This window comes from Herpailurus yagouaroundi, unplaced genomic scaffold, assembly GCF_014898765.1.
Source record: "Herpailurus yagouaroundi ecotype Mexico unplaced genomic scaffold, PumYag 428, whole genome shotgun sequence".
NCBI lineage: Eukaryota > Metazoa > Chordata > Mammalia > Carnivora > Felidae > Herpailurus > Herpailurus yagouaroundi.
The window spans coordinates 915176-941862 of NW_024412645.1; the positions used below are offsets into that span (position 1 = coordinate 915176).

At 43.5% G+C, this 26687-nt stretch overlaps 1 protein-coding gene across 3 annotated transcripts in view; it reads right to left on the reverse strand.

Annotated features, from left to right (window-relative positions):
• The window catches only part of LIMK2 (LIM domain kinase 2), a 59418-nt gene that overhangs the window by 30094 nt on the left and 2637 nt on the right, over nucleotides 1–26687 (reverse strand). The window contains exon 2 of one of the 3 annotated variants that reach the window (XM_040464047.1): nucleotides 17332–17431. The exons of 1 other annotated variant lie outside the window; for it this stretch is intronic. In XM_040464047.1, coding sequence (XP_040319981.1) covers nucleotides 17332–17431 — 100 coding nt within the window. Of the gene's footprint in view, nucleotides 1–2093; nucleotides 2099–17331; nucleotides 17432–26687 lie in introns of those variants that run through there. One more of the 3 variants, XM_040464050.1, reaches the window with a different exon arrangement.

Consider the following 26687-nt stretch of genomic DNA (forward strand, 5'->3'; position numbering starts at 1 on the left):
TTGTCACAGCTACTCAACTCTGTCACTGCAGTGTGAAAGTGCCTGTATATAAAATGTAAACAAATGGATGTGACTATTTTCCAATAAACCTCTATTTATGGACAATGAAATTTGAATTTCATGTAATTTTCATGTAATATGAAACACTCTTTTGCTTCCCAACCCTCATTAAAAAAATGTAAAAATCAGAGGCCATAGTTTGCCAACCTATGCTCTGCAGTGAAGGCACTCAACCACTCTGTTTACTGCCTCTAATAGTGAAGACCAGCTTTTGACATATGTACAGAACTCAGCCACCTTTATCCACTGCCATACAGATACCACACTCCAACCCCCAGAAGCAGCCAGCAGGAACAAGCACTGGCCAGGCGCTCACCCTGCACCAAGAACTAACTGCCCACAGCACTCATACATATGAATGAATTTTAACCCACACTAGTCAGTAGTGCTAGGATTTCTCCCTTTTTACAGAGATAGGAATTGAAGCACAGTCTAAACTGCTTGTGTGAGGCTACCCAGCTGTACAAGTGTGAGGTGAAGCCAGGATTCGAACCCAGGCTTTTTATACTGAGCTCCGCCATTGCTATGCTGGAGCCCAGTCTGGGCCCAGAGCCAGACTGTCTGGATTTGAATGTGACAACGAATTGCGCGTAAGCCCTTGGCACAAGGTCTGGAACACATTAAGGGTTGATAAATGTGAGCTGCTAATATCATTAAGACTATTGTTACTACCACTATGGGCTAGCTATGTGGCCTTCAGTAAGTTGTTGCCTCTGTCTGGGCCTTGGTTAGGTCTCTAAATAGCTTCCAGCTTCAACATTTGTCAGCCCTATGAAGTTGCAGAGGGCTGCTTGTTTTCCTTTGGTCTCTAGTGGAGTTTAAACCTCTTGAGCAAGCCCGGAGGTGAACAGGATCCCAACCTGGGGGCCACACAGGAGCCACAGAGGAGGTGGAGCACAGTGGAAAGGGGAAACACACAGGATACCAAAAGCCCTGTCCAGCTGGAGAGCTAGGAGCTCTCTTTCTCCCAGTGACAGAGCCAACTATTTCTCACCATAATCTATTATGTTCCCTTGTAATTCGATCAGGCAAGAAGGGGGCCCCAAATTAAGTTTGGAACTAGCAAATTATCTTCTAATTGCACCCTCTGATTTCCATCTGATGAACAGAGTGCAGATGGAAGAAAATGCAAGCCACAAAGAGACTGGGGCCAGGGAGCCCATGAGCATAACTCCTCTTGACATTTCACACAGCTCTGCTGTTCCAGCGGCGGCAGGCGCAGTGAGTCGGTGTCTAGGAATGCGAGCAGGAGGCTGCAGGCGTTCTCTGTTCCCCCCACTCTGCTTACAAAGGATTCAGTGGGTGGGTGGGTGTGTGGGGAACTAGTGTGAGGGCTTCTCAATGCCATGAAAACTGCCTCCCCCTCAAAGAGGGGCAGCCATCTCCCCATGTCAAGAGCTGAAGTGGAAGCCCCTCCTAGGTGGAATCCATGTGACCTCCATAAATCCAGACTTCAGGAGGAACCACTGAAGGACTGATCACCAGATGTGATAAGCTGCTGGCTGCTCAGACCCAAGTGTGTGGTTCCTCAAGGCCAACTTCAAAGGGCCTAAACCACCCAGAACTGGGAGGTGAGAGGTTATACTGGAGACTATACTTCCCCCTCCTGCCCTTGGATACTGGCCTTGCGTGGAAAGCTGCTCTTCTAGGTCCCTAGAGCAGCTGGCAGAGGATTCAACAGCTACAGCTGCCAGAGGCAACTGCAAGGATCCTTGTACTGGCAGTTATGGACAGGATAAGATGGCAGGAGAGGTACTAATCTCCTGTACATTTTACAAGTTGCAAACCTGACCAGAAGCCAAGCAATCTGGTTCTTCAGGACCAGCTGAGACACAAGGCTTCAAGGTGTCTGTGAGAGGCTGGAGGCGACAGCCTTCAAGGCTGGTCGCCCTAAGCAAGCACTCTAGTGAGGAGTGGTGAATCACCCCCGGCAGCTCTGGTCAGATAATCCGAAGCCCAAGGAACTGTGTTGTGTGGGGCCCTCTATTGGCCAGGAGGACTCCAACCAAAAAATGGAACTCCTGGGACTCTACCACTTCTGAACCTTGAAAGGTGAGCATTTCCACTCCCATCTACTGACTATTGTTCCAGCCTCTGCTTCTCTTCTCTGTAGTGCGGAAACACTACAGCAGCCATCATCCTTCTAAAACAGGAGTCCTAGAAATTCCACTGATAGAAATTTTGCCCAGAGAAATATTTGTACGAATGTGCCAGGACATGTGTCCGGCACGATTTAATACTAAAAGATTAGAAACAGTCACGTGTCCATTAATAGGGGTGGGCTAAATATAATTATGCAGGCATACAATAAAATATTATGCAGCTATTAAAAATAATTAGGTAGGGGTGCCTGGGTGGCTCAGTCAGTTAAGTGTCCGACTTCGGCTCAGGTCATGATCTCACAGGTCGTGAGTTCGAGCCCCGCGTCGGGCTCTGTGCTGACAGCTCAGAGCCTGGAGCCTACTGTGTCTCCCTCTCTCTCTGCCCCTCCCCTGCTCATGCTCTGTCTCTGTCTCAAAAATAAATAAACATTAAAAAAATTAAAAAAATAATAACTAGGTAGACCCTAGGTACTGAAACAGAAGTTGTCCCAGGTAAGGTGTTACGTTAAAAAATCCTATGGGAATGCAAGCTGGTGCAGCCACTCTGGAAAACAGTATGGAGGTTCCTCAAAAAACTAAAAATAGAACTACCCTACGAACCAGCAATTGCACTACTAGGCATTTATCCAAAGGATACAGGTGTGCTGTTTCGAAGGGACACATGCACCCGCATGTTTATAGCAGCACTAGCAACAATAGCCAACGTATGGAAAGAGCCCAAATGTCCATCGATGGATGAATGCATAAAGAAGATGTGGCATATATATACAATAGAGTATTAGTCGGCAATCAAAAAGAATGAAATCTTGCCATTTGCAACTACGTGGATGAAACTGGAGGGTATTATGCTAAGTGAAATTAGTCAGTCAGAGAAAGACAAAAATCATATGACTTCACCATATGAGGACTTTAAGAGACAAAACAGATGAACATAAGAGAAACAAAAATAATATAACAACAGGGAGGGGGACAAAACAGAAGAGACTCATAAATATGGAGAACAAACTAAGGGTTACTGGAGGGGTTTTGGGAGGGGGGATGGGCTAAATGGGTAAGGGGCACTAAGGAATCTACTCCTGAAATCACTGGTGTACTACATGCTAGTTTGGATGTAAATTAAAAAAATAATAATAATAAATAAATCCTAGCATCAGAGAGTAAACATAATAATTCCATTGTTTAAAAATTCTATGTGCATAATCCTTAAAGACCATCTGGAAGATTGCACTACTTGGTTATCAGTTTCTCCTTTCAAGTAGTGAGATCTCTCGAAGCAGGGATAAAAACAGTATTAATTTTCTACCCTTTTGATACTGTTTCCATTTTTTCTTATACACTTAATTGCTGCTTTTTAAGGCGATAAATGAATAACAACAAAAAAGAAGCCCCAAGATTTAGAGCAAATGTCTCTTCACACTTTTTTCCTAGTGCTCTTGTCCAAAGGCAAAGCCTGCCTGGGTACACTGCACACAGAACTCCTGGGGCTGTTTCCTCAGCTTCCCTACCAGGGTCATGGCTTTGGCCACCTCCGGCCCCACTCTACTTCCTGACCTGGCCACACAGGCTTTCCCAAACCTTTGCTCTCTTAGCTCTTTCTGTAGCCTCCTGTATCTTCAGGCTGGTGGTTGCCTCCTTTTTCTAGATCCAGCTCCAACAGAGCACTCAATCTCCTTTGGGAAGAGTTCCCTTGATGTGTCCCTAAGCACCACACGCAGGAAGGGCTCTGACCCCATATCTGTCTAGTGCCAGATCCAACGACATGAGGCCCATACAGGCTCACCCTTCATCCACAGATGCCTACTAAATAAACATGTAACTCAGGACCCCCCATTATGAGCAACCACAGTACTAGAATGGCGGTGGTAACTAATGTTTATAAAGCATTTTTAATTTACAGAGGGCTTTTATACTCATCATCCAGTTTAGTCCCTGTAACAACCTCACGAGGAATACCTATAGCACAGACCAGGTAAGGGCAGCCTAGAGGTATTAGGTGATTCATCCAAGGTTACTGCTGGGAAGTACAAGACTGAGATTAAAAGCTACCTTGCTGACCTCAAAACCCATACCTTTTCCTCAACATGAGCCCTAGCAAGGTGTTCAGGAATCCCACCTCTCCAATAGAGGGCCCCAAACTGCTGGGTGTGTTCAATTCCTGTATCTGATTTTTCTAGATTTCCTGCCCACATTCTTACTGTCAGGGTATCATGAAAGAGCTTATCAAATGTCTTAGGGAAATCAAGAGAGGGTCTCACAACTAGCAACCCAGTGAAAATATGAAGTCAAGTCTAATTAGTCATGGCTAATTCACTACTGCTAAATCCTAGTAATCGGCTCCTTTTCTAAGTGCTCACTGTCCACCTATTCCAATATCTGCAAATTTCCACAGAATTCCATCAGAATTTGGTGAAGAAGTCAAGTTAAAAGGATTATGAGTTCACTTTTTCCAGCATCTCTATTTCCTTCTTTTTGAAAACTGAGCCAGTTAGCCATTTCCATCTTTATTTCACTGATAGGTCCTTGGTATATGGCAGGTATGGCTCAAATAACCATTATACTTGGGGTACTGCCCCCATTCGGTTTCTCAAAAGTTACTAATAGAGGTTCTGTTATTATGCCACAAAGATTTTTCATTTTTTTCTTTTTTCAGTATACTGGGAAAGAATTTTCCAGTCTAAAAACTAAACACATTTCATGTGATTGGGTACCCTCATGCATCTTGGGCTTCACATCCTCCCTCCCTAGTTTCAAGTTCATGAGCTGTAAATCAAAGGATTGGACTAAATCTCTAAGGTTCTTTCCAGATTGCCATGACACTTAAGACGAATGCCAAAGATTATCTTTCGCTGGTGTTTGTTAACATGACACCACATTCCAGAAGTTGTGGACACTTAGCTCCCACTCTGCAAAACACTGACTAAGTTCCAGGAGTTAGGCACTGAGGTGGGCTTGTTCACATATGCTTTCATTTAATTCTAAAAACTTTGTGAGGTTGAGGTTGCTATCTCCTTTTCACATATGAGGAGCTAAGGTTCACAATGAAAGCTATTATTCAAGGTCACAGGTCTAGCAATCGGCAGAGCTGGGATTTAACCCAAGTCTTTGGATTTCAGGTCTGAGACAGTAAAGTTGCCTCAAATAACTATTCTACACTTGCTATTTGATTTACAGTGGTATTTCTGAAAATGTGGTTGAAAATGTGGAATAGCAGCATCAGACTCCCGGGGGGAGCTTGTTGAAAATGAAGACTCCTGGACCTTACCCCCAAGCCTACATAATAAGAATGGCTGAGACCATGAACAAGAATCTGCATTTTAAACAAGCCCCAGTGTTTCTGATGCACACTGAAGATGGAATCCACTACTTTACTCTTTCCTATGGGCTTTTTTTCCACTTGATTTCATTCTTTTCTCATACTAACCTTGAGAGGCAAGCAGAATAGGTCACTATTACCTCCTGGCTACAAATGAGGAAATGACTTGAAGATAGGCTGTTCACCTTCTTATTCTGGATTGAGAATAATTAAAAATAAATGTTTACAAAATGTCTACATTTTGTAAAGCCTTGGCTCACTGGGGACTTTCACTTTCCTAGTGTTGTTCTTACTCATTTGCAACCCCATAGTAGCTGCCTCTCTTTTTCCTTCAGTGATACTGTAGTGTTACTCAGGGTATAGTGGGAAAAGAGGACTCCAGAATACAGGTCATCACATGAAAAGGCCACCTTTGGGACTGAAACAAAACACAAGGCCTGACATTAGCCAATTTCAGAAACAGCTGATGCTGCTGTAAGAGTCGGGGCTATTGATGGGAGCCCAGTGGAGCATCCTTGGATCGAAGCAGGATCACTACAGAACAGCCTCAGGAAGGTATTGCCAGAAGATGACCAACAGAGAGAAAAAAAATTACCCTCAAATCTGGCCTAAGGTACTTGGGAGGTTTTTCCTGGTAATGGTGACAAATGTGGAGAAAGAGAATTTGCTAGCACTCCTCCAAATACTGCCCAAGGGAAGGGGGGATTCCAGCCCTTGGAGGAAAAATACAAAGCAAATTAGCACAGTGGACTGCCACAGTGCAGAAGGCATGCCATAACTTGACCTTTGATAGATTTCAGCTTTGGAATGACACTTATGGACAGAGGTCTTACTCCATGCTCCCATTTCAGAAGAAAAGCTCTTGCCTGAAAGAATACTGTAGAGCAAAGAGATGGTGAAGATGCATACTGAAAGGGCTTATCCATGTGTCCAAAGAGAAAGGTGGTCATTTGACAAAAACATCATTCGCCTAACAAACACTGAGCACCCACTGCATTCTGGGCACTCTGCTAAGCTCTGGGATACCAAGATGAACTAGATATGGCTTCAGACTTGAAGAATTTCATACTCTAAGAGTGTATGTGTAAACATACACTTAGATGTGTAAACTTAGATGTGTAAACAAATATTGACAGGACTATAACTGAGGTATGAGAATAACAAAGAGGAAGAAAGTCTCCTATGTTTGGTGGGGAAGGTTCAGGGTGGATTTGGCTAGGCTCCTCCACAGAGGATGAGGTGTATCAGTTGAATCTGAAGGTTGATTACCAGGCAGACAAGAGGAATTCCAGCCTGAAGAAACAATATGTGCAAGTGCACTGAGGGAGAAGAGTATGGTCCGTAAGCTGCAGTGCAGGGCACATGTGAAGGGTGATCAAGAGGAGGCTGGGATGGTGGGAGAGGGCAAGGGCAGATCACCAAGAGCCAGGTCTGCTAGGTGAAAGAGTCATCCACAGGTAGTGAAGAGTTATCAGAGGTATTTAAGTAAGCAGAGATTCTCAATTAATGGAACATAAAGCCTCAGACACCAAAGAGGGTGCTGGTTTTTAGTTGCCAATTAGTCTCCTTGAATGCGCATTTTTATCTCAAGTCTACAGCTGGCTGCACTTATGTCCATATGAAGTCTGCTGGCTAAGTGTTCACTAACGGCAGACCATGGCTTCATTCTCAGGCAACATCTCTACTGAGCTGGTCATTTTAACAACTGAGATTTGCCTGTATGGGCTGTAAGCACATAAGAGTGAAGTTGTAACCTCTTGTAAATAATCATCTACTGTTGCTATGTGATACAACTGAATGTCCAACCTTCGGTGTCTAATGCTATGTTTACATATTCTTCTCCTGGCCACAATGGGAAAAAAACACTTTGGATATCTTAACAAATCTGTAGGTAATGCCAGGAAAAGAGCCCTGGCCTGAAAAGAGAAAAACTGAAAATGTGACTTGGCTAAAAACAGCCTTGCTGTGTGATCTGAGGCAAGCCATTAAACCTCTCTGGGCTTTAATTTCTTCTTCTGTAAAAGGAAGGAGTTAAGTAAGCAAAAAATTCCACACACAGGAGGTCAATACTGAAGAGAGACATGAGGAAGGGGTTGTAGTCAGAGAAAGGTTGACTGGTTCACCATCTAGAGACCTCTCCAAGGCTAGCATTTTCTGGCTGAATGATCCTACTTCAATGAAGCCTTGTTTTTTTGGCTTCTGAGGTCCGGAAACAGGGCTTCATAGCACCTGGAGAGGTACAGACATTCTAGGATGCCTCTAACCATTTATCAATCCCACGGTCCATTTACGAGTTGACACTTTAACTTAGAATACCCACATCCCCCATACAAGTACTACCTTTAGACCCTTCCTGTTATCAAGATGCCCAAGAAGCTGAATTAGGCATCAGAAGGTTGTTTTGTGAGTATGGACTTAAAGGGAGATGAGCAGCCACAGAGAGAAATTTCATTCTGGTACTGGCAAGCCAGCCAAATCAGCCCTGTCTATAACAAAGAACTCCCTTCTGGTGACCAAATCCAAATTACATATTTTTATCTGGACATACTACTAATTTTGCCTCACTGATTTTTCACTTTCTGTTTCACTGCTGGCCACTCATTATTCTTCTGGGCTTTAAACTATTTTTTTCAGGGGCACCTGGGTGGCTCAGTCGGCTGGGCGTCCAACTTCGGCTCAGGTCATGATCTCGTGGTCTGTGAGTTCGAGCCCCGCATCGGGCTCTGTGCTGACAGCTCAGAGCCTGGAGCCTGTTTCAGATTCTGTGTCTCCCTCTCTCTCTGACCTTCCCCATTCATGCTCTGTCTCCCTCTGTCTCAAAAATGAATAAATGTTAAAAAAAAAAAATTAAAAAAAAACCTTTTTTTCAAGTATTTATTAATGTTTCTTTATTTTTGACAGAGAGAAAGGAAGAGAGAGAGAGAGAACAAGTGAGCGGGGAAGGGGCAGGGAGGGGGGTGGGGGGGACAGAGGATCTGAAGCGGGTTCCACACCGTCAGCACAGAGCCAGATGTGGGGCTCAAACTCATGAACTGCGAGATCATGACTTGAGCCAAAGTTGGATGCTTAACCACCTGAGCCACCCAAGTGCCCCTCAAGTTTTAATTTAAATTCTAGTTAGCACATAGTGTAGTATTTGTTTCAGGAGTGGAATTTAGTGATTCATCACTTACATACAACACCCAGTGCTCACAACAAATGCCTTCCTTTAATGCCCATCACCCATTTAGCCCATCCCCCCACCCACCTCCCCTCCAGCAACCCTCACTTTGTTCTCTATAGTTAAGAGTCTCATCATTTGCCTTCCTCTCTGTTATTTTCTTGCTTCCCCTATATTCATTTGTTTCTTAAATTTCACGAGTGAAATCATAGTATTTGTTTTTCTCTGACCTACTTATTTCACTTAGCATAATATACTCTAGCTTTATCCACATGGTTGCAAATGGCAAGATTTCATTCTTTTGATAGCCGAGTAACATTCCATTGTGTATATACCAGAACTTCTTTATCCATTCATCAGTCGATGACATTTGGGTTCTTTCCATAATTTGGCTACTATTGATACTGCCGCTGTAAACATCAGGGTGCATATGCTCCTCCAAATCAGTACTTTTGTATACTTAGGGTAAATACCTAGTAGTGTAATTGCTGGGTCATAGGGTAGTTCTATTTTTAACTTTTTGAGGAACCTCCATACTGTTTTCCAGAGTGGCTGCCCCAGTTTAGTACAATATATTTTTTTAAGTATTAATTTATTTTTGAGAGAGAGAGAGAAAGAGAGAGAGACAGACAGACAGAGAGAGACAGAGTGTGAGTTGGGGAGGGGCAGAGAGAGAGGGAGACACAGTCCACAGCAGGCTCTAGGTTCTGAGTTATCAGCACAGAGCCTGATGCAGGGCTTGAACTCACAAACCATAGGATCATGACCTGAGCTGAAGTTGGATGCCTAACCAGCTGAGCCACCAAGGCACCCTGAATAAAATAATTTTTAATTGAAAAAAAATTAATTACTTCTTCAGATATATAACAATCACCAATTCACATATTATTCTGCTCTGGGAGACATTTGGCTCCCTAGTAGCTAATAATAAATGGCTAATACTCATGAGTGCTCACTGCACGTGAAGCCCTGTTCTTACCCAATACTACACAGGACTTCATTTATTTACCCCTCATAATAATATCAGGAACTAGACAAAAGGTTAGTATCTTCGTTTTACAGATGAGGAAATGAAACACAAAAAGGGTAAGTAACTTGCCCAATGTACACAAGCAATAAATGACAGAATCAGGATTCGAACCCAAGCAATCTGGTTCTTGAGTCTGTGCTCTTAACTACCACATGATACTGTTCCTATTACATGTAGATCTGACTAGTTTAACCCCCCAGAGGACAAACTTCATTTCCAACTTCTTGGGGAATCACCAACCTATTCACCCCCTCCCTGCCCCAAATCACCCATAAGTAAAAGATATTATGTAAATATTCCATTTTTTCCACTCTAAACTTAACGTACATCTTTAGCTAATATCATCTTTCAAAGATTTATAAAATTTAAAAAATAAAAAAAACTTACAATTAGAACTGAAACTTGTCAGATTTCAATTCATAATTAGTTTCGTCTAGAGTAGTTGGGCTCTTTCTTCCCTCTACTGCCTTTCTCTTCACAATTTGTTCCTGTCTGGCTGGTACCTACAAAGAAGCACAGCTCGAGACCTGCTGCTGAACAGGATTCCTGGGTCATCATCTCTGGCTCCTTTGGGGGCAGAAGACAAAGCTTTAACTTCTCACTTCAACATCGCAGGCAACTTTCCAAAACAACCCAATGTCTAGAACCAATTCCTCTCTGCCATTTACAGTAACTGCAGACACAGTGGCTGCTAAGGAAAGGATGTGGGGAAGAGGAAGGGCAGGGAAAGGCCTTGCTTACATCATGTCTCTTGGCCACCCTGGCAACTCATTCAACAAATATCCCTCACATGCCAATGATGTGCTCAGTGGTGACACAATGAAGGGCAAAATGTCCCATGGTCCGTGATCAGGTTATACTTACAGAATATTAGAGGTCTCAGGATGTTATTAAGGAGATGATCAAATGAATAAACGTAAAATTAAAACCACAAAAAAAAGCATCAAAGGGAAGGTCTATGAAAGCATAAAACAGGGGGTCATGACCTATTCTATAACTATTTCTTTGAGACATTCAGGTAAAGATCTGAAGGATGAGCAAGAGTTAATTAGGCCAAAAGAGAGTGAGGGGGCATTCCAGGCAGAGAGAACAGTGGGAACAGGAGGCTGTCAGAAGGAAGCAGGGTGTGTTTTGGACCCTGTGAGGAGGAGCAGTGAGACTGAGGTAGAGTGAGCAGGAGGCTATGGGGAGAGGCCAGGCCACGAGGGGCTCTGTAGGCCACATTAGGGACTGTTTTTTATCCAAGAGCACTGCAAAATCATGGATGCATATAAGGATGGAGAGATGACAGTGTGACGTGCTCAGATTTTTTTTTTTAAGGTCACTCATTCTGGCCGCTCTGTAGAGAATGGATTGGGTGGTGCAAGTGACTATGCAGTTAGAAGGCTACTTTAGTCACCCAGGTGAGAGACAATAATAGCCTGGAATAGGGTGGTAGTAGGAGAAATGGAAAGAAATGGACACATTCAAAATATAACCTGGAGATAAAACTGACAGGTGTGGATATTGGGGATGAGAGAGAAGAGGTATCAAGAAGCACTTCCAGGTTCTGGCTTAGGCAGTGGGGTGGATGGTCATGCCATTCAATGAGACAGGTTATACTGAAGAGAAGCTAATTTGGGGAGGAAGAATGAAAGTCCAGCTGGATCTGGGATGCCTGGAAGACATTCAAATGGGCAGGAGAGGTTCATAGTAGGATAGACAGGACAAGAGCCCAGTGGAAAGGTTTGGATTGTAGATACAAACTTTGGAGTCATCAGTGTGTGGAGGAAGCCATGGGTGTGGGTGAGATTGCCTAGGGAGAAACAGAGAGTGTGCCTGGAGGAACAGCAACATTTCAGAGTTAGATAGAGGATAAGTAAACTGGAATGACCAGAAAAGGGGGGGGGGGGGGGGAGTAGGAAAGTATGGAATGTCATGGAAGTCGAGGGAAGAGAATGTTTCAAGAGTGACAAAAATACTGACATAATAATAAATGCTAACATCTATTAAGTCCTAATTATGGCCAGGCACTGTGCTAAGGGCTTTGAATACATGATCAAATTTAATGCTGCACAACAACCTTTTCAGGTGGGAAGCATTTTACTTCCCCTTTTATAGATGAGGAAACTGTGGAAAGAAACTCAAGGTCAGCTGACTCAAGAGAAACTGGGATGGAAACTCAAACAGGTTGACTCCAAAATCTTGTTCACTTTTCTCTACTAACCTCTAGTGTAACTTGGAAGGTCATACAAGATGAAGACTGAAGAGCAGCCAGTGGATGGACTGATGTGGCTGTCCCCTGGAAAGTTACTAAGGGAACACTGTTTCAGGGGAATGAGAATAGAAGTCACACTACAGCCCACTATTAGGACTGCTCCACATTATTACCGTTTTTCAGCTGTCCGAGGGAGCCAGTTAGGAGACCAGGCCAGTATGTTAAATCTGTATCCCCAACAGCATCTAATTTGGTGCCTGTGATATAGCAAATGATGCTCAAAATTATACGTGAACTGGTAACATAAGCAGCACAAAATTCCCATGTGCTGCTCACTGCTAACCCTTCACATTACACCATCCTCATGTTTTCAGAGTGCTTTCTTTTGTGAGATCCTGACCTGAGCTGAAATCAAGAGTCAGATGCTTAACCAACTGAGCCACTCAGGTGCCCCTCAGAGTGCCTTCTTATCCATTACCTCCTTGATCCTCACAACAAGTTCATGAGGTGGATTACTTTTACTATATCTCATAGATGAGGAATTGAAGTTCACAGTGGCAAAGGAACTTGCCCACAGTTACAGCCAGCCTGGCTCAGCTAAGACCCAAATTCAGCTCTTCTGACTCTAAGTCTACTATTCTTTCTGGGGAGTCCTAGTGGAGAGAAGACCCTCTTCAGAGTCAGGGAGACCTGAGTTCAAATGTTAGCTCTGGATGACCCTGAGCAAGTTCCTCTACCTTTCTGGACCTTCCTGTTTTTGTGTAAAATGCAGTTGTAGAGTTATTGTGAGGGTTGAATCAGATAATCTAAGTGAAATTCTCAATACAATGCTTAATAAATATCTGTCTTCCATTACTGGCTCCACCCTACCCCTCTTCATCTCTGCCCCAGACAGCAGCTGTGGGGCTTCTCTGGGATCTTAGTTCTCTCTTCCCAAAGAACAGAGCAGTATTAAGGCATGCTGAAGGTAACATACTGCTGCTATATACTAGAAGTCCCACTCCGTGTTCACGCTGGAGTTGTTTGTGGGGGCAGAGGAAGGCCCAGCTGTTTGTCCTCTGTCAGGCAAGCCCTAGTCCGTTTAACTGCCAGCCTTAATGAGTTGCTGGCTGGCTCTTTCCTTAGAGATAAAGTAGACAAATAAGCCAACTAGAATCAAAGGCTTGGGTCAGTAAATGCGGCAGCAACATCAACATTACAACAGCAGATGGCAGGGTTGCTCCACGGACTCCCCCAGCAGGAGCCAGAGACCCAGGAGAAATGTATCGGCACTTTGTTGACATTTGAGAGTTCATAAAGCTTTTGAATCAATACCCTTCAGTGTTATCTGACACCACCTGTGTGTGGCAAGCAGGGTGAGTGTTTTTACTCTGAAGCTACAGAAGAGGAAACTGAGCCTCAGGGAGGTTAAACAACCTGACCATATTCAGGAATGTAAGGAGATTCATTCTTGTAAGCAAGGAGTCAGAACACCTGGGTTCAAATCTCAGCTATGCTACTTACTAGCTCTATGACTGTGAGCAAGTAACTTTCATTTCCCTATCTGTAAAATATGTATGACCAGTACTACAGTTATTAGGTTGTTATAAGAATTAAGTTAGATGATACAAATGTGAAATGCTTAGGACAGTGTCTGGTACATAGTAAACACTCAAAAAATGGTAGTTCTTACTATAATTATGATGCACCATGCTTGTTTAGATGGGGGTGTAGGTAAGAAAATGAGCATGGCTTGCAGCATCACAGAAGATACCCTGTCGTCACCCAGCCCATTACACCACAGTCTCTGGTGGCTACATGTAAATTTCTTCACCGGCCTTTCCTGGAATCACAAATTTAGCGGAAATGGTCTGTTGCCTGATGAAGTGACAACAGCTTTCTATCTGTATTATTCCTTTTCCAGAACATAGGCATTAGAAATCACTTCTCAAGGGGAGCCTGGGTGGTTCAGTTGGTTGAGCGACTGACTTCAGCTCAGGTCATGATCTCGTAGTTTGTGAGTTCGAGCTCCGTGTCGGGTTCTGTGCTGATAGCTCAGAGCCTGTAGCCTACTTCAGATTATGTGTCTCCCCCTCTCTCTACCCCTCCCCTGCTCACGCTCTGTGTCTCTCTGTGTCTCAACAATAAATAAATGTTAAAAATAAAATAAAATAAAATTAAAAAAGAAATCCCTTCTCAAAAGAGAAAGCTCAGAGTCTGTTCATGATCCCAAGAAAGGAGGCCTTGAAGAGTTCCCAGGAGCCTTCAGGATGGTGGGTTTTTCCTTCTGACAATGCTATTAGGAACCAGGTCAAGTCAGAGAGTCCCAAGTAAGGACAATAAAGACTAATTAATAGAGGCAGTTTTTCCTCTTCCCACAACCCCTCCTCCTTGGCTAAACACTTCTGATGAGGGTGAAAGGACAATCATCAGAAAGCTTGTCAAGGTTCTTAGGTTTGCCAACATGCCAAGTCATTATACAACATGCCAGCTCCATACTTGACCTCAGCTACAAACAACATGTAGTCTGGCTGTTTTCCTGGCCTCCCCCATGGAGAGGGGAGCCAGTTTCAGAGAGCTTCAGAGAGAATGGCCCCAACTCTAGAACCAATGGCATTGCCAGGGGTACACAGAGTCCACATAGGCCTGTTGGGAAGGTTGAGGAGAGGAAGCAGGAGGGCTGGTCAGCCAAGTATCCAGGGATCAGAAGGATCCTGGCCAGGCACCCAACTGTACCAGCACAGTTACAGACTAGGCTACTTCCAGGAGGTTTGTCAGCTGGCCTCTGCTGTACAGTCCCAGGTTCCAGCCTTCAGTGGCTTCCTATTGTCCGGGGCACCTGAGAATCTGGCGGAAGGCTATCAGAGACAGGATTACGGATGTGGCTGCAGATGCGGGGGATGGGGTAATGTAAGGAGAAGGAGAAGGGAGGAGAGTTTGGGCCACACCCCAGTAATTTCTTCGTTGAATACCCAGCTCCACCCTGTGACTAGGAAAACAAAGGTGTGGGGGAAAGGGAAAAGAAAAGTCATTTCCTTTATTGTAACTAACTCAACTGGGTAAGAACAAGGCTGGAAGGGAATCACGAAAAATGAATTTCTTTGGATAGCATGGAGGGAGGGTCCTATTTTCAGCAGACCTGTGCCCAGACACTCTGAATTCATCAGAGAATCACAGATGAGCTAGGATGAAAGAAAATTTCAAAGACCATTCAGGCTGATGCCTCATGGTCCTTACAACCAGGTTACTTCTGGGGTCAAACAAATACAGTCCTTCTCAGCCCTGAAGATCTTCCTCCAAACTGGACAAAAGTCAGTTGGCTCCAAAGAAGCCAGTCTCTCCAGGGCAAATTACCAGGCTCCATCCAAGGACTTCATGTCATCCAGTTTTCGTGAGAAAGCTCAGGAATCAGGAAATGTGCTCCTTAAATAAAGCTGGATTAGAGAGATTATGTCCTTGAGACAAAACTATAAATAGGTCTCCTATTCCAGATGTTCTACTTCCCCCACAGGCATGATCTTTGGTGTAACTGTGCCAAGGTAGTTCAAAGTTAACTTTAATCCCTGAGGCTCTACATTAGAAGACCAAGAGGTGTGTAACAAGAGAAATAAATCCATGCACATAGGTGTATATAGACACACACTCACAATATAATATAAAGTGACAGCTACGGATTATTATAGGTATTCTATGTGTCAGGTGTTATGCTGAACAGTTTATCTAGGTTATTACATTTAATTGTGATAGCCTGTGGGATGAGTACTTATCCCCATTTTATAGATGAGATGCCTAAGGCTCAAGGCAGTCAACCCAAGGACAGTTAATAAATTGCAAAGCCAGGATTTGAAACCAGACAGCCTCCTTCTAGAGCCTGCACTCATCCACCATGTTAACGTGCCTTACTTCTTTCTCTCTACACATATATTTCTCTCTACCCCCCACTCTGACACACACACAACATGCACACAAATATGTTCCCTAAGAAGCTAGCATCTGACCAGACCCACACTTGATGCAAGAATTCAGTACTAAGGTCAGCTCTGACCATCCATGACCTGTCTCTGTACCTCTTTTTGTCTTTTTGGTTTCAGGCCTCTCAACTGTGATATGAAGGGGTTATGTCACACAATAGGTGTGTGGTTCCCTTCTGGTTCTGAAGTTCTCTAGTGTTAAGAGAATCCAGAAATTCAAAAAATTAGCTTCTTCTACCCTGTCCTGCTTATTTTGGATGGAAAATATTAACACAAATAGGAAAACAGCAGGGATAAATATGACCCTATGGGTTAGGTGCCAAGGTGAGCCTCAGCCTGGGAATTCATCAGGATTAGCTTCAGCTCTAAATGAAAGTGGTAGCCAAAGGTTTTATCTGTAGGGTCCCCTTATAGCTCCGATATTCTGCTCTAATCCTTACTAAATAAAGGTAGTAAGTAAAGGTAGAATCAACTTCCTTGAGGGTAAAAGGAAGAACCAAGGCAATTAGATCCACAGAGAAGACTGGAGAGCTCTCTGAATTAGATCTGAAAGGGCAGAAAAAATGCTAGTTCCTCTCCAACTCTTCCAGAGGCCAGAGCTCTCCAGGCCAACCCCCCACATAGTTCCCGGGTGGAGGCAAGTGCTTAAAGGTCAATTAAATTACTTGATATCAGCACGGGGGATGCTTTGCAACAAGAGCTGTGTGTGGGAGTTGGAATCTATAGCACATGGTGCCTGTCTACAGTCTGTCCCATTCTCAGGATGTGAGCAACAGCCCCACCACTTCAGACCATGAGGGCACACATGCCCACCCAGCCTCCGATGTGGAATGACTGTAGGCCAGGCACTGTTTTATGTTCTGGAGAATGCAGACAAGCTCCCACTCTTGAAGATTCCAATCTCACAGGGGAAAGAAATAACCATTCAGTGGGTGCCTACCATGTGCTAGGCCCTTGGCATATATGATTTCATTCTATCTTAACAAATCTATGAGATAAATTTTTAACATCCGTGTTTTCCCGATGAGGAAACTGAGCCTCAGACAACAGGAACAAATCTGACTTTAAAGTCTCTGTTATTTTCAAGAAACTGGGCTGCCTTCAAACAACAATCTCAGAGCTACAATAAAATTAAATAACAAAAAGCAGGAAACTAGGGAGGCATCCTGTGGTGAAGAGCTGGCTCTGCCAACTGCACTCAAGAACAACCCTTGAGGCACCTGCGTCATCAGTAGTGTAGCTGTGGGAAAGTCATTCTTTCTGGGCCTCAGTTTCCTCATCTGTAAAGTGAAGGTGCTGGGATACCCTGGAAAAGGCTGCTCCAATCCCCCTACCCCATTTCTAGCTGTACCTTGCCCACATGTGGCTCTTCCATTTGTTCATGTGCTCTTCCTTGGCACATTCTTCCCTGTCCTCTCAACCCATACCAAAATGGAAACTCTCAAGTCAGAAGCTTGTTTTTGTATTTTCCAGAACACGAAGTAGTGGCTGGCAAAGACAGGAGGACAGACCCACTTACCGGAAGCAAGAGCTGTGCCAGGCTTCGTTGACAGTCCTGTACCACCTCTGGCTTGGAGCAACGTGGTCCCCACAGCCCCGACACCTCCAGGCATCTTCACCTACACACAAAACCAGGAGGTTCAGAGGCCCAAAGTAGCAGGGGGCACAGGGACGGGATTCCTACCATGCAGAATAAGACCGAGTCAACAGACTTATATTGAAAGGGTGGTCCAGTGCTCTGCTAAATACACAATTCCTGCCTCCACAAGATCTTTGGTAAGCACTTATCCAGCTTGCTCATCTCCCCAGGGACAGGGAATTCATGACCTCAAAAGTAAGTCTCATTCCATTTTTTAGAAATGGTTCCGATTATTCCTTTTTCCACAAAACCTGCCTTTTCCTAGAACTTTCAGCCCTTGCTTATTATAGCTCTGAGTAGATTAAATGAACAAGGTCTCTTTCTTTTGACTTCCTATGACTGTTCTCAACCAGCACCCACAAAAACTTCTCTGGGTTAAACATGTTATTCCCTTTTCCTATTCCATCACTGAGTCCAGGAGCTCATTCATTCAACCAACATCATAAGTCCTCTTGTCAGACCTGTGGGTCCTCTCCAAGCTCTATGATGGAGACTGCTGGATAACATCATCTCTGTTCTTCAAGGAGCAAATCCACTGAAAAAGAACCCTTCTTCCACATTATAATTTTTCCCTTAGTAGAAGCAAAGTGCTATTTTAGTTAGGAGAAATTATGGGTACAGAAGGGAAAGAACATTTAATGAACACCTCCTATATACCAAGCCTTGTACTAGCTGCTTTCACAGACCCAATTGCATTTAATTCTCAAAACAATCCTGTGAAAGAGGTATTAAATTCATTTAATGGGTGGGAGAACTCAAACCTAGGGCTAGAGGGTGACAGGCCACACAACAGATTTAGCATTCCAACTCAGGCCCAACTCATCCTAAAGCCCATGCTCTTTATACTCCACCATGTTAATTTCTGCTCACTCCACTTAGGGGAGTCAGAAAAATCTTTGTAGAGGAAGCTAATACTTGAGCTAAACCTTGAAGGATGGAGTAGATTTGCCAGGGGCTGAGAAAGGATGGAGAAAGGCTGTATAGGCTGAGAGATTAGCATGGGCAATAACACAGAGTAAATCCATGTCCCTTCAAAAGGGACAAAACACAATACTTCTGCTGTGGCTCAGATGCCAACTTCTTGAAATAAAGAAGGCAGCTGAGATCAAGCTATGGTACCTGACTCAGCCCTAGAAAGCAGGACAAGGTTGTTACAAGACTCCCTTGTACACTCCGTGTATGCAGCTTTGTTCTCTCTGGGTAACTCCAGACTGCCACAGGCACAGTGACAGTCACTGAACCCTGTTTCACAGGCACAGGGGTCATGAATAGACAATGCACATCTCCAGACACTTCAAGATTGCTCAGCAGCATTCTGGGGTAGCCAGAACACATAGGCAGCTGTCCTTATACCCCAGAGGAAAGTTAAACAAGCTGGCAGAAGGCTTTAAAACCTCGACCCACCTGCTCCTCTCCCCCAGTTCCATAGTGATAGGACATATATGCCATCATCACCTGAATCTAAAGTTCTCAGACTCTCAGGGCACCTGGGTGGCTCAGTTGGTTAAGTGTCCAACTTCAGCTCAGGTCATGATCTCAAGTTTTGAGTTCAAGCCCCGTGTTGGGCTCTGTGCTGACAGCTCAGAGCCTGGAGCCTGCTTCAGAGTCTGTGTCCCTCTCTCAGCCCCTCTTCCACTGGTGCTCTGTCTCTCTAAAATAAATAAAAGGTTTAAAAAAAATTAAAATTCTCAGACTCTCAAGAGGGGTCTTTTTGGTTTTTTGGATGGTAGTAATCAGAGTGTGCACTATAATCCTCACAAAGTCCAAGGTTCAAAGTCTGAGAGACTTGGGGCGCCTGGGTGGCACAGTCGGTTAAGCGTCCGACTTCAGCCAGGTCACGATCTCACCGTCTGTGAGTTCGAGCCCCGCGTCAGGCTCTGGGCTGATGGCTCAGAGCCTGGAGCCTGTTTCTGATTCTGTGTCTCCCTCTCTCTCTGCCCCTCCCCCGTTCATGCTCTGTCTCTCTCTGTCCCAAAAATAAATAAACGTTGAAAAAAAAAAATTTCAAAGTCTGAGAGACTTACTCAAATTGGGTTATGGACAGTGGGTGAGACAAAGAATTAGTGCGAAGGTTTTCAATGAAGACAGGCATCCAAATGAATCTTCCAAGTTTGTTGTTGTTGTTTTTTTTAAGTTTATTTATTTCTTTTGAGAGAGAGCAAGCAGGGTAGGGGCAGAGAGAGAGAGAGAGAGAGAGAGAGAGGGAAGAGAGAGAATCCCAAGCAGACTCCACACCATCAGTGCAGAGCTTGATGTGGGGCTTGAACTCATGAACCATGAGATCATAAACTGAGCTGAAACCAAGAGTCAGATGCTTCCAACTTATAGAGGTACAGATCTGAAACATTTTTGGAACTCTTGCATGGAAGGGTTTTTAGAGTCAGTTTGTGAACTGCTGTGTCCTACCCCCAGCAAGTCTCATTATTCTAAGCCATATCTTATTTCTCATTTTTACTTTTTAACTGAAAGGAATGGTCTCTAACTTGACCACCCACTTACTCAACAATTCAGCATTTTGGCCCTGGATGACCTCTGGCTGTTTACAAAATTCAAAAAGGATCAGGACTTTCCACTATGAAGATATCTGAGGTAACTTGTTATTGACACACCCTCCAGAGCATGCCCTTTCCCCAGTCTTGAGAAACTCAAAGCCACTGAATGAACACTTATTTAGAACCTGCTTTGTGCTAGGCTCCAGGAGCACAAAATCAAGACCCCTACTCCCTTCTCTCATACCCACCTGGTTCCACCTTCCAAATGTTTCTCTAATCCTTCCCTGTCCTTCACCACAGCCTGAGTGCAGGTCTTTGGCTTCTTTTCCCTATCTACCACACAGTCTTAGCTGGCTCACTCAGACTCCCCAGTGTCCACAGAAGAAAAGGCTCAATTGTTTAGCATGGCACTCCTGTAATAGATTCCATCTTATCCCACCTCTCAGAAGATGTGCACTTTCCATTATCTCTACTACTACTCCCTTCCCCATTGGCTCCTTCCAAGTATTATTTAAATTAGTTCAAGTCTTTCCCACTAAAAAAAAAAATCTGGATTCCATTTTCTGCTCTAGCTACCACCCTTCTTCCCCTTCACAGCCACACATATTAAAAAGCTGTCTACACATCACTGCTCTCATTTCCTCACTTCCCACCTGTTGCAATCTGACTTCCACCCTCACCATTTCTCTGAAACTGTCTCACCAAGGGCCAAAGTGACTGCTTATTGCTAAATTCAATCGACACGCTTCAGTCATTCTTTCAGCAAATATTTATTCTATGCCAACTATGTATCCAACCCTATACTGGGGAAAGAGCAGCAAATGAGAAAGAGATTCAACATAGATATTAAACAATAATATACTTATTTTAATTATAATTGGGGCAAGTGGTATGAAGGAGAAATCAAGTTCATAACTAGGAAAATGGGGTTGGGATAAAGCAAACAAGCATTCCTTAAGGAAATAATTTTTAAACTGAGCTCTAAAGGATGGATATGAGGGGTGCCTGGGTGGCAGTGTCGGTTAAGCATCCAACTTCAGCTCAGGTCATGATCTCCCAGTTTATGCGTTTGGGTCCCACATTGGGCTCTGTGCTGGCAGCCTGGAGCCTGGAGCCTGCTTCGGATTCTCTCTCTCTCTGCCCCTCCCCTGTTCATGCTGTCTCTCTCTCTCTCTCTCAAAAATAAATAAAACATTAAAAACAAAAGGATGACATAAATTAACAGGCAGAGAAGAGGAGGGAAGGATAACACTGGAGATGGGAGTGGAAAGAAGACATGTGCAAAGGTCCTAAGGTAGGAACACAAAGTCCTCACATATCATTAAAGTTGGCTATTGTCAGCTCCAAAGGATGAGGGGAACCAAGACAGGTCCCTGGCCTACTGTAGTCCTTCAACAAACTTTTACTAAAGGAATGAATGGCCGTCCACAAGGTGACCCCAAAGAACTTTATCTCTCATCAGCAACAAAGGGATGCTCTAAATCACATCTTGATCTATTTTCTGTTTCTGCCATTCACATTTATGTTCTTGCATCCTAGCATTCACATCTTGAGCTATTCTGTGTTTAAGATACTTTACTGCCTTTTCCCTTAATCAAATTTCTATCCTCTTTGATGGTCCCCCAAAGGCAGACACTGTTTGTTCCATTTTGTCTATACCTGCTTTACATCATTTGTTTTGTAATTATAGTTCATTATGTTTCTATTTCCTTCAGTCCCACCCTCTCTGTGTCCCCCATCCCCACTCCCAGCTCTAAAGGACAAAGACTGCATCTTGATTATCTTCAAATCTCCAGGGCCTAGCATAAAACCTGGTACAGAACAGAAACTCTTTGTGTGGCAAATCCAACTGAAATGTTGGATCCAGCTGCCAACTATGAAGGTAATTTCCGAAGATAAGCTCCAACGGTCAGCAGGGATGATTCCACTCAATAAGTATTCAGGTTCTCAGGATGACTACTTATGGGTAAAGCCACATGTGGATGTGCAGGCCTCAGTTTATCTGTTATGCATTCACACTGTTTTTCAGTTAGAGTACCTGAGCAAGAATATTCACCCAGAACCTTCAGCTTCTCAGAACCAAATACTCTTCAAAAGAATACTCTTGGCTTCTTCAGCTCCCTACAGCCCTGAAAGTTGATGATCCTTTTGCATCTTTTTTTCTTTTTTTTTTTAAGTAGGCTCTACACCCAATGTGGAGCCCAGTGTGGGACTCGAACTCACAACCCTGAGATCAAGACCTGAGCCAAGATCAAGAATAGGACACTTAACTGAACCACCCAGGCACCCCCAACTTTTTATTATTATTATTATTATTATTATTTTATTTTTTTTTTTTTTTTTAACGTTCATTCATTTTTGGGACAGAGAGAGACAGAGCATGAACGGGGGAGGGGCAGAGAGAGAGGGAGACACAGAATCGGAAACAGGCTCCAGGCTCTGAGCCATCAGCACAGAGCCTGACGCGGGGCTCGAACTCACGGACCGCGAGATCGTGACCTGGCTGAAGTCGGACGCTTAACCGACTGCGCCACCCAGGCGCCCCCCCAACTTTTTTTAAAAGTAGGCTCTACACCCATATGGGACTTGAACTCATGACCCCGAGATCAAGAGTTGCATGCTCCACTGACTGAGCCAGCCAGGCATCCCAACTCTCTTACAACCTTTATTCTAGAAATGAAAGAGAAATATAATAATACAAAGACCTAGCAATTTCTGTGAGGCCAAATGAAAGACCCATCCAGAATCCAGTCTGCCTGGGAAATATTTCCTCTCAGAAAATACCTCATTGTACCAGGACATTTATTCTCTCCCTCCATAGTGTTTATCTCTCATATTTGCAGACTTATCAACAGTGGCTACTGATTGTCAGAGGCCAGAAAGGGAGTTTGATTAAGTATATGTCCCCAGTAGCCTCAAAACAATAAGGGGCCCTTAGTAAGTGTTTAATAATCAGAAAACTGTACCTTCACAGTTACTATTGGAATTTGTTGTTTTTAAGAAGTTGTAAATGTGCCATGCAAAGGGGGTGAGAATTACAACAAATGGTTCATTACAAAGGTTCTCACCTTCAGGATCTTTTGAATCCTGGTACAAAATATATTCAGTTTAAAAATATATATATATAAAATCAATTTACATATGCTTCTCTCCCCCAACTTAATAACTGATGATGTGATTCTCAAATAATCTGTGAATTCACTGGGCAGGCACTAGGATGACAGGATGGTAAGGCTGGAAGGGCCTTTAAAAATCATCTACTCTAGTCCAATCCTTTCGTTTTTTTGAAAGAAAAATGGGCTTGAAGGAGAGTCAAGTTGCCTAACCATCAGAAAGCTGGTCCGAGAGGGGCTCAAACCCAAGTTCTGAAACTACCAGACCAGTTGCATTTTTATTATTGTATGCAGCCTTAGACAAGTTAGGACTTGCTTAAGACTACACAGTTATTCAGTGGAAGGGCTCAGCCTGGTACTCCAGCCCACAGCCAGTGCATTTCCCACAAGACACTAACATTCCCCTTAATCTTGGTCTAAGAGCTGGGTTTCTGCAAACTAGTCCTTTTCAGACTTCAAAGTGGTGAGAAATTTCCAGGTACTGAAAGCTCATGAGACCATAAAGCCTAACCTGAACCAACATGCACAGATCCTATCCTTTCATTTGAGAAAAATCTTTGATGCTTCTCATGTTCCACTAGACAATGAGAACCAGGAACAAAACCCAGCCAATTCAGTGCAGCACAAAACAACAAGGATGGTAACTGCTGTGCCCCCCTGGGAACTGGCAGGTCAGGTGTATAAATCCCACTTGTTCCAGGATAAAGCAGGAAGCAGAGGGGCAGGGCAGCAACCGGTGATGAGCAGCCAAGAGAGAAAAGATCACCCTTTAATGAAGTAAGTACCAACAAGACTAACAGTATGATTAACGTTCCTCTAGATACTCTCCTCTATATCCCAAAGATTTTTCCTCTGCACTAGCTTCCAAATATTACCAAGGGGAGTGTCTATAGAAGAAATATGACATGATTTTTAAAGGACTTTCTGGACTTCTCTGAACCTTAGCTTCTTCTTTCATAAGAAGTGGGATCAAATTATTTCTTCTAGCTCTGAGTTAGTGACACCAAATGAGGGTCTCTCATTTTGCAGGTTAAGGCACATACACAGACATCTCAGAAGGTTGATTTTTGCTGTTGTTTCCATCTGCCCTTTAGTAGTAAGGGTCAACCAGAAGAGCTGGAGTAACCTAGGTGTGAAACCTGGTTCTGTGTCCTTGGGCAAATTATTTAACCTCTCTGAGCTTGTCTCCCTTAATCTTTAAAAAGAGAATAACCATCTATACCTTATAGGATTCCCAAGAGGATTAAGAGAAATAACTAAATATATGTGAAAATACTTCCTGCAGTGCCTGACACTTGGTTGGCAACTGAAAGCGTTTCTTCTTTCTTTCATGTATATCTAGGGGGTTGGCAAGGGAAAAGGTTGAGTTGAATTACACTAACCTCTAAAATCTGAAGGGAACATTTTCAAAACAAATTCAGCAATTTTTTTCTACGTGCCCATGTGCAAGACAAAGACTATGTCATGAACTTCTGGGGCCCTTGGTGAGTACTCAGGCGGGTGACAGAGACAAGGGGATATGTACAGAAATAACACGTCAGAGAGGGACAAACCAGTTGCTGGGAGCAGGGCAAACTTAGTAGGGTAATAGGATACTTGGTAGAGAAACAAGTGAGACAGATGGTTCCTGTGGCTTTCCAGCACTCAGGTTCTCACTTCCAACCGTAAGTCTACTTAGCTGTGAATGAATAGGCATTTTCTTATCAGAGAACTGGTTAACCAATTAATACATTCCCAAACAGTAGTTCTCTACTCATTGTCAAAGATAGGGGGAAAAAAATTAACTACTTTGAGTCCTTACAATGTGCCTGGTGGTGTTCTAAGCACTATGCAAACATGAACTAATCAGATATAAAGATCCTATAAGATGAAGACTAGTATTGAAGGATTATTATTGTTCCCATTTTATGAAGAGAAAATTGAAATGCTCAATTAACAAGTATTAGATCTGGGTTTAGACCACAAGTCTGCTAACTCCAAAGTCTATGTCTTTATATTTAGATTTTCTTCCCTAGAAAAAGGAAATTACAGGCAGAAAGACTTGACATAGAACACCAGGGTGGATGATCAAAGTATATTCTAAGAGAACTTGGCAATGGTTTCATGTTCTAGCTACTGTTGGGTATAGATTAATAGGTAAAAGAGTCTAATTCTTGCTACTATATAAACAAAGTCAACAGTGAGAAGGAAGATAGGCTTGTAAGAGAATGCTAGAGCTCTAGGTCCTCTCACTGAAATGCCAAACTGATCCTGCATACACACAAACTGATCCTGCATCCGCTCCTAATATGCCCCTGAACCCTAGCCCTTCCAGGTTGCAGGTAATTCCTGTGGTCAATGCCTTCTTCTCCATTCCTATCACTAACACTTCACCTCAGGGCCCACTGTATCACCCCCAGATTGGTGCCTTCCTTACTCTTGTCCAATCTATCATGCCCACCAATGCCAAATTGATACACACAAAATACACACATCATCATGTTCTCTGCCTCTAAACCTATGGTCTCTACTGTAGTCTGAAAAATTCCACAAATCTAGCATTAAACCCTCCACAGTCTGGCTTTACCTACCCTCTCAGCTTTATCTTTCACTTCCTGTAACTGCCCCATTTCTCCATTCTTGCCTCTATCACCCATATCAATTCACCATCCCTTGTGAGAACCTTGAAACTTGCCCAGCTATGCTTCCTACTTCCAGTTTCTTCCCTACCAGGGTATCATACTGCACCCTCACCCCCACCACTTTTAATCTACCAAAGACTTCTCAAATTTTACCTCCTAGAAGTATCTCCTGACCAAATCTGGTAGCCACCCTGGACACCTTGCTGTTGTTCAAACATGCCAAGTACATTCCGGGCTCAGGGCCTTTGCTCATTCCCTTCTATTCCCGACACCTTAAATGTTCTTCCCTCAGATACCCAAATGGCTTACTCCCTTCCTTCATTTCTCTGCTTCGATGTCATTAATCAGGGAGGCTACCCTTCCCTGACCTCCAACTGTTCCTATGACTTTATCCTACTTTATTTCTCTTCAGAGCATTTATCCCTGATGTTTGATACTCATATTTACATACTGTCTATCACTTCCATCAGAATACACACTCTGAGGGGTACGTTGATGGCTTAGTTGGTTGAGTGTCCCACTTCGGCTCAGGTTGTGATCTCACAGTTCCATTAGTGATTTAGACCCCCACATTGGGCTTGCTGCTGTCAGCCGGTCAGCGCAGAGCCCACATCAGATCCTCTGTCCACCTCTCTCTCTGCCCCTCTACCACTTGTGCTCTCCCCAAAATAAATAAATACTAAAAAAAAACAAAAACAAAAAACAAACACATACACATACTCTGTTAGGGAAGGGATTTGGTCTGTTTTGTTTCCTGTTGTTTCCCCCAGGGCCTAGAAGTGCCTGGCATGTAATATGAACTCAATATATATTTGTGGAATGGATGCATGAATAGAGTTCTCCAAAATCTTTTAAATTCCATAATGTTATCACACACAGGCCTTCTAAAAATTTGTCCTGATTTGCCCATTTTTTTCTTAATTACTCTCAACTGACAGTGAATTTCTCAAAGGCACAAACCACATATTATTCATTTCTACAAATATTTATTAAGGACTTATTATGTGCTA